Source organism: Poecilia reticulata, chromosome 2, assembly GCF_904066995.2.
Source record: "Poecilia reticulata chromosome 2, P_reticulata-male-v2, whole genome shotgun sequence".
In the NCBI taxonomy this organism is placed as follows: domain Eukaryota; kingdom Metazoa; phylum Chordata; class Actinopteri; order Cyprinodontiformes; family Poeciliidae; genus Poecilia; species Poecilia reticulata.
In genome coordinates this window covers 31450997-31462418 of record NC_088831.1, presented here as the reverse complement: position 1 = coordinate 31462418, position 11422 = coordinate 31450997, and the positions used below count along the sequence as shown (strand labels likewise).

The window sequence follows — 11422 nt, the reverse complement described above, 5'->3', positions numbered from 1 at the left end:
TCAAGGACGCAGATAGGGACAGGCATGCTGAAGATGCCTGATGGAAGTGATGTGCTGGTAACCTCTCCTTCCTAGTTTAGGATTTTTTAATCACCATGCATTTTCAAAGGGATTTTATCTTTCAAGTACGATCATTGGATTTAAGTTTGAGGAACTCATCATGGACATTTACAAGGACGCAGATAGGGACAGGCATGCTGAAGATGCCTGAAGGAAGTGATGAGCTGGGAAGCGCTCCGTCCTAGTATAGGATTTTTTAATCACCATGCATTTTTAAAGGATTTTATCTTTCAAGTACGATCATTGGATTTAAGTTTGAGGAACTCATCATGGACATTTACAAGGACGCAGATAGGGACAGGCATGCTGAAGATGCCTGATGGAAGTGATGTGCTGGTAACCTCTCCTTCCTAGTTTGGATTTTTTAATCACCATGCATTTTTCAAAGGGATTTTATCTTTCAAGTACGATCATTGGATTTAAGTTTGAGGAACTCATCATGGACATTTACAAGGACGCAGATAGGGACAGGCATGCTGAAGATGCCTGATGGAAGTGATGTGCTGGTAACCTCTCCTTCCTAGTTTAGGATTTTTTTAATCACCATGCATTTTTCAAAGGGATTTTATCTTTCAAGTACGATCGTTGGATTTAAATTTGAGGAACTCATCATGGACATTTACAAGGACGCAGATAGGGACAGGCATGCTGAAGATGCCTGATGGAAGTGATGTGCTGGTAACCTCTCCTTCCTAGTTTGGATTTTTTAATCACCATGCATTTTAGGGATTTTATCTTTCAAGTACGATCATTGGATTTAAGTTTGAGCAACTCATCATGGACATTTACAAGGACGCAGATAGGGACAGGCATGCTGAAGATGCCTGATGGAAGTGATGTGCTGGTAACCTCTCCTTCCTAGTTTAGGATTTTTTTAATCACCATGCATTTTTCAAAAGGATTTTATCTTTCAAGTACGATCATTGGATTTAAGTTTGAGGAACTCATCATGGACATTTACAAGGACGCAGATAGGGACAGGCATGCTGAAGATGCCTGATGGAAGTGATGTGCTGGTAACCTCTCCTTCCTAGTTTAGGATTTTTTAATCACCATGCATTTTTAAGGATTTTATCTTTCAAGTACGATCGTTGGATTTAAGTTTGAGGAACTCATCATGGACATTTCAAGGACGCAGATAGGGACAGGCATGCTGAAGATGCCTGATGGAGTGATGTGCTGGTAACCTCTCCTTCCTAGTTTGGATTTTTTAATCACCATGCATTTTTCAAAGGGATTTTATCTTCAAGTACGATCGTTGGATTTAAGTTTGAGGAACTCATCATGGACATTTCAAGGACGCAGATAGGGACAGGCATGCTGAAGATGCCTGATGGAAGTGATGTGCTGGTAACCTCTCCTTCCTAGTTTAGGATTTTTTTAATCACCATGCATTTTTCAAGGGATTTTATCTTCAGACGATCATTGGATTTAAGTTTGAGGAACTCATCATGGACATTTACAAGGACGCAGATAGGGACAGGCATGCTGAAGATGCCTGATGGAAGTGATGTGCTGGTAACCTCTCCTTCCTAGTTTAGGATTTTTTTAATCACCATGCATTTTTCAGAAGGATTTTATCTTTCAAGTACGATCGTTGGATTTAAGTTTGAGGAACTCATCATGGACATTTACAAGGACGCAGATAGGGACAGGCATGCTGAAGATGCCTGATGAAGTGATGTGCTGGTAACCTTCCTTCCTAGTTCAGGATTTTTTTAATCACCATGCATTTTTAGGGATTTTATCTTTCAAGTACGATCGTTGGATTTAAGTTTGAGGAACTCATCATGGACATTTTCAAGGACGCAGATAGGGACAGGCATGCTGAAGATGCCTGATGGAAGTGATTTGCTGGTAACCTCTCCTTCCTAGTTTAGGATTTTTTTTAATCACCATGCATTTTTCAAAGGGAATTTATCTTTCAAGTACGATCATTGGATTTAAGTTTGAGGAACTCATCAAGGACATTTACAAGGACGCAGATAGGGACAGGCATGCTGAAGATGCCTGAAGGAAGTGATGTGCTCGTAACCTCTCCTTCCTAGTAAAGGATTTTTTAAATCACCATGCATTTTTCAAAGGGATTTTATCTTTCAAGTACGATCATTGGATTTAAGTTTGAGGAACTCGTCATGGACATTTACAAGGACGCAGATAGGGACAGGCATGTTGAAGATGCCTGATGGAATTGATGTGCTGGTAACCTCTCCTTCCTAGTTTAGGATTTTGTCTTCCTGGTAAGTAAGGAACTCATCATGGACATTGACAAGGATGCAGATAGGGACAGGCATGCTGAAGATGCCTGATGGAAGTGATGTGCTGGTAACCTCTCCTTCCTAGTTTAGGATTTTGTCTTCCTGGTAAGTGAGGAACTCATCATGGACATTGACAAGGATGCAGATAGGGACAGGCATGCTGAAGATGCCTGATGGAAGTTATGTGCTGGTAACCTCTCCTTCCTAGTTTAGGATTTTTTTTATTGAACACGCATTTGGTAGAGGGATTTTATCTTCCTGGCACAACCATTGGATTTAAGATAGAGGAACTCAGCTAATTAATGGCCCTGTGATGGACTGGTGATCTGTCCAGGGTGAACCCTGCCTCTCATCTGATGGCTGCTGGAGATGGGCACCAGCAGCCCCCTCAACACCCTGCAAGGATCAGTGTGTTCAGATCATGGATGGAAAGATTTTAAGGTAGTTTGTCTACTTAAGTCCACATTTAAACAAATTCATAGTTAATGCCAACATTCACTGATTCTATGACATTGCTGACTATTTTTTTCTACTTCTAACATAAACGGGCAAAGAAGACACCCAGAAATGTTTTTCCACCCCAGGCATCCTGTCCCAATCATCCTCAGTTCTGATGATGTCACTTTCACAGCGAGTACAAAACGTCTTTAAAATTGTAAGTTTAATTTTTTTATTTGCCATTTTTCCGTCTCATTTAAAATACAAATGCTTTGTCTGTTTAATTGCTCTATTCTTTTTTGTAGGTTTCTGTAAGGTGCAGTGAATGGGAATGTTCTGTCGTTGATCCTCACTTTCATGTTTTGTCACACTTAAATTTTCATGTTCATGTGTTCACTTTTGATGTGTAAACTAATAATTTATTTAAAGTTCCTAAAGTTGTGAGTAAAATTGGACAATTTTAAAATGTTGGTAATAAAACAAAATATTTGAATTACCTTGGGCGTCTTGTGTAATTAATCTTTCCATGTAATTGTAGCCTAAAACAATGTAAGCACTGTAGTATAGTTATGCATGTAATGTATGAATAAAGACTTATGAGTAATTAAAATTGTACTTTATTAGCAATAGCAGTAAATTAAAAACAAAAATTAAGTGTAATCTAAATACATTACTAATATATTAGTAGTATAGTAAAAATATATAAAAAGTATATTTTTAATGTAATTCTATGATAGAATTAGTACACTCAACATGGAATATTTTTTGAATATTTCTCTTGAATACTACATCAAAAATTATACTTAAAGCACACTAAGTACAACTTTAAGTTGTTCCAAAAAAGTACGTTGAGTATACTAAAGTATACTAAAAGTTGTAATTTAATACTATTTAAATAGTACTAAAGTATACTAAGCACAACAAAGTTGTTCCAAAGTAGTACAGTTTAAGTACATCAATCAAAGTATGCTAAAGTATCTTAAAATTTTCTATACTAAAGCATACTTTTTTTACTTGGGAGGAGCTGTATACTATATAATAGCTATATAATATACTTGGACCCTTTAATCATTTTAGACATTTGTGTAAAAAGTGAAATTCATAGTCATTACACACAGAAAAGTATTTTAAAGTTTTTTTAAATAATAATTTTGACGATTATGGCTACAGCAATAATCTTCAATTTTCAAAATTCAAATTTTGAAAATTGAATTTCTCAACAAAGAAAACCTTTGGAAGTTTAATCAAAAATATTATGAGGTGCCGTTTAGGACAAAAACTGTTTTGTCTCTCACACAGTACTAAAAACTCACACACAAAATACAAAAATTACACACTACTAAATATGATACACGCATACCATTTTTCTCTCACACGCATACAATTTTTCTCACACCCATACAATTTTTTTCACACGCATACACAATACAAAAATTGCACACATACACTACTAAAATATCACACACGCAAACAATTTCTTTTCTCGCACGCATACATAAGACTAAGATTGCACATATAAACTAATAAAATATGGACTCATTATTTTTGTTTGTGAGAGACTCAGTTTTGTATGTGTGAGACATTTTTTGTATGCGAGACGTTTCTTGTATGTGTGAGAGGGACTACATTTTTGTATGTGAGAAACAATTTTTTGTATGTGTGAGAGGGACTCGGTTTTTGTATGTGTGACAGTTGTCACGGAAGAGGCGGGGCATAATTTGGAGATCAGATCGCGCATGGGTTGATACCACAGTGAAGTTAGCTTCAAGTTGAATATTTTAGCTCCACGGCATAAACGGCATTTAGCTCAAGATTAATCTGATTTATGAACACTAATTTCGGTCAGCCATTCTATACCGCTCCCTCATCAAGCGCTTGAAAGTTCACGTAGGGCCGCTTACTCCGGCTCTAACGCCGGTTATAAGGCGTTAGAGCCGAAGTCAGGGGACTTCGGCTCTAAAGCCGGAGTACAGCCCTAAGTAAACCTCCGAGCCCTTGAGGAGGACGCGGTATAGAATGGCTGGCCAAAATTAGCGTTCATAATGACCTTGAGCTAAACGCCGCTTACACCATGGAGCTCCAATATCCAGCTTGAAGCTAACTTCCCTGTGGTATCAAAGCATGTGCGATCTGATCTCCAAATTATGCTCCGCCTCTTCCGTGACGTGACAACTCTCACACAAAAAAATGTCTGTCACACATACAAAAACTTGAATCCCTCTCCCACACAAAAAATATCTCTCACACCTTCAAAAATGTCTCTAACACATACAAAACTGAGTCTCTCACATACAAAAAAATGAATCTATATTTTATTAGTTTATATGTGCAATCTTAGCCTTATTTTTATGCATGTGAGAAAAAAAATTGCATGTGTAATATTTTAGTAGTGTATGTGCGCAATTTTAGTATTTTGTGTAAGAGAGAAAAATTGTGCATGTGTGATATTTTAGTTGTGTGTATGATCAATTTTTGTGTTTGTGTATGCGTGTGAGGGAAAAATTGTATGTGTGTGATATTTTAGTCGTGCATATGTGCAATTTTTGTATTTTGTGTATGCGTGAGAGAAAAATATATATGTGTGTGATATTTTATAGTGTGTATGCGCAATTTTTGTATTTTATGTGTGTGTGTAAGATTTTTATTAGTGTGTGAGAGACAAAACATAGTTTTTGCCATAAACGGCCCCTCATAAAACATATTAAACAGGCTACTTAAATATTACATTGTTACTTAAAAAAAACATCCGAATGATATGCTGGCTTGACGTTTGTCCAGTCGTCAGTCGCTGATACTTCATAAGCCATAAAATGTAATTGCTGTAGAAACTGGCTTTTCACACACTGCTGTGGCCTTACTGAAAAGTTGGGTGGCAGGGAAAATTGCAATACAAACAGATGCTACCAGCAGTGGTTGCTGCAGTTTTAAGCAGACGGTGAAGCAAAGCCCAGGTAACAATTCAAGGGGCGATTTACAAGATGTGGACTGCAGGTGGAGTAAGAGGTTCAAGAGCCACTACACAGACATATCCAGGACATGGATACTGTCTTAGTGTGGGCCAACCAAGTACTGCACCACTACATGGACCTCCTTTTGTACAAAATAACATTTATGCTAAAAACATATTTTCAAAAATTGTTCTAAGCAATTTTTATATTTTCTAAGGAAATTAATTGTGGGTTTCAATTAGCTGTGAGCCTTAACATCAGTGATAAAAGAAACCAAAGAAATGGTGGCTCTTGATAGATAGAGGTAATATGTCCACAGGTTGCCTATTGCTGATTTAGAGAGTTTAAATTGATTTAATTTGCTTTTGAGTCATAGTATTTTTGAAAGAGAATTTGAAACACAGTAGCAAAATATGGCTATCGACACTTAAGTTAGTGTCTGATACAAAGCCTCCAATTGGGTAGTTGCTACATTTTTGTTTTGTTAAGTGAACTGCACTATAATTCCTAATTTTAGTTCTTATTGTTTATGGTACTTAAAAAGTTAATACTTTTCCATGATATTTTAAGTCAGCCTAATTCTTTTCAATACCGCTGGAATTTTTCTGCAGTACAAATACTGAATGACAGAATGCAGACAGCTTTTGGGTATTTTCCCCCTTTTTTTGTGATGAAAAAAATATTGAGCAGGATACACAAACTCTCGCCTGTTGCTGCCTGTGGTCTAAAGTCCAGGACTGACGGCAGCGTTCCCATCCAGCAGTGGGAAGGCCTTTACACCGGAGGGGCGGGGTGCTGCAGAGTAAAGAGCAGATCCTCCTTTCTGACGTCCTGGACGTCCAATGAAATCCTGCTCCAGCGGAAGGCAGAGCTGACCTGTAGGAAAACTTGAGGGGGTTTGTTTTGAGGAAAGCTGAATCAGTGGGCGGGAACTCCACATCAACATGAGCCAACTTCAAACTCGTGGTGCGCGCTTGTAGTTGGGGGGGATCGACCCGGACAAACCGAGGATGGATTTCCTCTGAACGTCGATGATCGTTACGCCTGGATTGGATGGGTCGCTGATGCGAGACGGTGCGTAAGGATGGCCACCCCAGCGCACCCGGAGACCAGGAAATTTACACGAGGTCTGAGTAAACCAGGCACCGCTGCTGAACTCAGGCAAAGTGTCTCCGAGGTGGTGAGAACGTCTGTGTTGGTCGTAAGTACACACCTTAATCCCCTCCACCTCCCCCCCCCCCTCTTCTCTTGTGGTGCCAGTGTGGATTGGAAAACTGCGAATTTGTCTTTTACGCACAAACTCAGCTGAAGAAATGGCTGGGCGATCAGCTGGGTGGGAGAGCGGGCTGTCATGGAAAAATGCAATAGGTCTTACAATGAGTAAATGACCCTGACATGTATACACCAGAGAGCCGCAGAGCTTGTTTTGGAGCGGATGAGTGATGATTGCTATGCCAGAGAAAGAGATTTCAAGAATACATCCAAAAAAAAAGAAAAAAGAAAAAAAAGAAAGAAAAAGCTTTCATGACTCACTGTACTGGCGAAAAAAAAATCCAGCTCCTACTCAATTCATGAAGAACATTTAAAGCACAATGTGGGTGTTGGAAAACTTCACTTTCGTGCACCAGCTGGAGTGTAGTGTGTGGAAGTCCAAAGGTGCCACAAGTCATTAGATAAATAAGACATTAAATAATTATGTATGCATGTATGACGTAAAAGAATAGCACAAATAAATACATATTTACACGAATCGTGTATCGTGTTTTCATATAAAATATGAAAGCATTTTTGATCAATTATATAAAAAAATTTTATATATATATATATAATTGATATATATATATATCAATTATATATATATATATATATATATATATATATATATATATTGACGTGCGGTGAGGTTCATTGCTGGTGAGGCACTGACTTATGACTTAGACACCATCCATGTTATTGGACCTACGGAAATTTCGCACATGCATACAACGCTGGGGGGCAAAAATACTAATATTTTACATGTCATCCATAGGCGCATTAACTCAGTGAAACTTAAAAATGTATGTATTAATTTCGTGCTATGATCCACAGCAAAGTGATCTGTATTCGCCAAGCTACGCAGACTCGTTGCCATAGCAACTGACAACAATGCCACTTCATGTTTTAGGATTTAACACCAAAAAACATTCAAGAATTTTGCACACAGAACAGATCATTCTGTCTGTTGTTGTAGTACGTTTTAAGCTTAATGTTTTATTAATAAATAATTGCTGTGGTAGATTAGCTACCACTTCTACTTTACTGAATTATTTAAACATAAACTGTAGCCCACAAAACGCACATTTAATTAAAAAACTAAACAAAAACATCTTATTGCTGTCTTATCTTTACGTATCAATGAAATTCATGCACCGCTAATTCTGCACAAAAATATCCGTTCATCCAAAGCCATGTCGATCCTCCGCATGTTTTTTCTACTCGGTTTGAGAATCATCAAACTGTCTTGAAGTAAAACTTTCAGCTCCGGTGTTGATCTTCCTTTAGTTATCATCTCATGCTTCAATTGAAAATCCACTTTAGAAAACTGTTTAAGTGTAGAAATGTAGTCTTTCATGTTGACGTCGGAAGTGAGAAGAAAACAAATATATCGCTGTACATTACTTATTTACTGTGCGGCTAGCTCCATGGCTAGCTCACTGTGTCTTACTCTGCAGTTGTGCAGTCACAATATCTGGGATCATGAGCGCCCCCTGCCATGAGGCAAGAGAACTGCCTGCCTCACCTCGAGTCTGTTCTCTGCCGTTTCTTATCTCTCCTCCGCACACAAAACACGATACACACACAGTTAGTGTCAAAAAACACTGCACATTATATACATAAGCTAAATTATGGAAAGACCATATAGACCATATATTAAATGTTTTTAGCCATTTTATTGCTGGCGTACAGACAGGACGAACATGCTCCCATAGAATGGCAGCCAGTGCAGTTAGCGAGAGGTTGCGCAATCGCAAGTGAGGCTGAGCTCGCTGCTGCCTCACCGGCTTCGCTCCTGAGGTTTTGAATGGGAAAATGCGACAATACAACGATTTTTAAGAAAAAACGAATCAGAATTGGTTAAGCTAAGTGAAAAATAGATACTTTATAGTACAAACCACAGGGTGAAAATAGCAATATAAATTATGTTATTATATATTATTTTTCCATGATAAGAGGTACAAGAGGTGTGTATATATATATATATATATATATATATATATATATATATATATATATATAAGCTCCAGGGAAGGAATCTGATGCTCTGACAGGAAGTGGTAATATTTTTTTACTGTTTACCTGTCCTGACATGATGTAAGCAACTAAGACAAGCAAAAAAAATTTTTTGTTCACAGTTTTTCTGCTTTTACTATGCCAAAGTTCACAGCAAGTTACACAGAGTTCCATTCAAGTCATAGCGTCTGTACGTTGACTAGTCAGTTTCTGGTCAGGTATATTGACAGTAGTAGTAGTACTAGCCCCACCCACTGACTTTGCCATGCAGTGCTGAATGATAAACTGCTTTAGAGACATTTTGGAGTCACATTCATAAACACTTTCATTGAAACAATTATATTTGTTTTTTTAAATTAAAATAATTGCCATCAAATGTGTTGTATATTTAAGTAATTCTAAAAGCTAATTAATGGTATATTACTAAAGAAATGATTGAATTGTGTTTGTGTCACTTTTGGACCTCCATAGCCGAAGACGAGTCAGTCATGAAAATATTACTTGTTACATAATCAATTCTAACAACTCACATAAATTTGCATGTCATCTCATAGATCACTTGCACAGTCTGCATGTTTGAAGCTGCTATGTCAGATGCGCTGAGATTAAAAATAACCCATTTACAAATGTAGCTGTGAGGCTTCTGTGTCATATAATGCCATTAGTAGTGCTGATAAATGATTGGCTTATTTGTCTGTCCTCTCTGACTTCCAACATCAGGTCACCTGTAGCACACCTCCTTCTTGGTTCATTCATAGGAAAGTGGATCTGGCCCCTTTTGTTGTGTCCGAGTTTGGTGCTCCTTTCTATCTGATTGTTCCTGCTTTCTTGGAAAAAGTTGCCAGGCAACTCGAAACAGACACCATCCAAGCTCTCTTGTCAGGGAAATGGAATCCTGAGTCAGGATCCCAGACATCCAACCACACCTTCATATTATTTATTCATTCTCACTCTGGGGCGCAGCCAGGGGACGCCTGAGGGAGGAGATCGACACTGGATACAAGAATGCATGTTGGGAAATCAAAATGCCTCCAGAGGCCTAGAGCAACTTGTAGAAACGTGGTTTTGTGAGCAGGAGCACATAAGTTAAAATGATGATGAACACACAAGGAGATACTTTACAACTGGCCAGTACTTTTAATTTAAAGGTGCTTTAGCTGCAGATTTTTCAAAAGTATTTATACCTGTCTTGTCACAGTTAAAAATTTCACTGTATTTTATAAGAATTTTATTTGAAGCATAATTGTGAAGTGGATGGAGAATGATTCATTGTTTGTGGCATGCATTTGTCTTTAGTTCCTTTGAAAATCAGAAAAGCTCAGTCTCAGTCAGATTGGATGGAGAGTACACGTAAACATTTTTCAAGCCGAGATGCAGATTATGTCTTGATTTGACTGGATGATTATAACAGATAAATATACTTGTATCTAAACCGTTCAGTTTTAGAAAGGTTGGCTACTTTCTGGAAGGTGAAGCTCCACAACCTCAAAGTTTTTTGTTCAGTTTCTCTTCCCGTCAACTCTAACCAACTTTTCTGTCCCTGCTAAAGAAACTAATCTCCTCAGCATGGTACTTCTGTGAACATGTTTAACTGGAGGGTAGCATGTTTAGGGTAAATTCCAGTGTTAGTTTTCTTTCCAGAGTACCTTCTTCCACATTTTTGCTATCTTTAATTTTGGTGCTGCAGATGTGACTTCTTATGACTTTCTTTATCTCATGAATTTTGTCTAATGCTCTTTAGCCCTGATCTAGAGAACACACAAGTAATAATTGTCTTGTCAGTTCTCCCTCCTTAGCTATGGATCTTTGCAGTTCCTCCAAAGTTATCAGGAGTTCCTCTGATTAATGATCTCCTTCAAAGTTCCTCCTTCCAGTTAGTTTTGGTGAATAGCCTTGTCCTCCCAGGTTTGCAATTGTTTTATCTTTCTCTCTTTAGAGATGACATCTTGTTCAAGGCTTTGAATATTGTTTCACAACTTCTCTAACCATGCTGAAGCTTCTCCAAATCTTTATCCTTGACCGTTCCGCTGTGTAGCTTGGTCTTTACGATGCTGTTTTTCACTTAAGTTCTCTAACAAACCTCTAAGCTCTTCACAGTACAATTTTACCTACTACTGACTTTAAATGGTGAGATGAAATTTGTTTAACTTTTAAGTGGCTTCTGGAGACAGTTGGTTGCACTGGATCTTATTTAGGGGTATCAGAGTAAAGAGCACTAAATAAAAATAATAAACAAGTGTGTATTTGTTTAGCACCTAAAATCTATGCATAAAAGTTTATGATTTTAATAAAACAAATGTTAAAGAGCTTAAATAGGTATGCAGTCCTAAATAAATAACTACCATCTTATTCCAATTAAAAGGCTCATCCTTGGAAACGTATTCTATTGTGGTATATTTATTCATGGAGTTTTAGTATTTGCTGAAACGCCTGAGCTTGACTAAGAAT

General features: G+C 37.7%; 1 protein-coding gene and 1 long non-coding RNA gene across 4 annotated transcripts in view; both read left to right on the top strand.

Moving 5' to 3' along the window:
• Positions 1-1873: 1873 nt before the first annotated feature.
• On the top strand, positions 1874-3252 carry LOC145554209 (uncharacterized). Its single transcript, XR_014090246.1, has 3 exons — positions 1874-2759; positions 2873-2973; positions 3062-3252. It is a non-coding gene; the product is annotated as an uncharacterized LOC145554209 (long non-coding RNA).
• A 3318-nt stretch (positions 3253-6570) lies between these two features.
• zmp:0000001200 (dedicator of cytokinesis protein 9) overlaps positions 6571-11422 on the top strand; it is an 82676-nt gene continuing 77824 nt past the window's right edge. For 2 of the 3 annotated variants that reach the window (XM_081603567.1, XM_081603583.1), the window contains exon 1: positions 6571-6905. In XM_081603567.1, coding sequence (XP_081459693.1) covers positions 6789-6905 — 117 coding nt within the window. In that variant the 5' untranslated portion in view covers positions 6571-6788. The remainder of the gene's footprint in view (positions 6906-11422) is intronic. The other variant, XM_008398581.3, reaches the window with a different exon arrangement.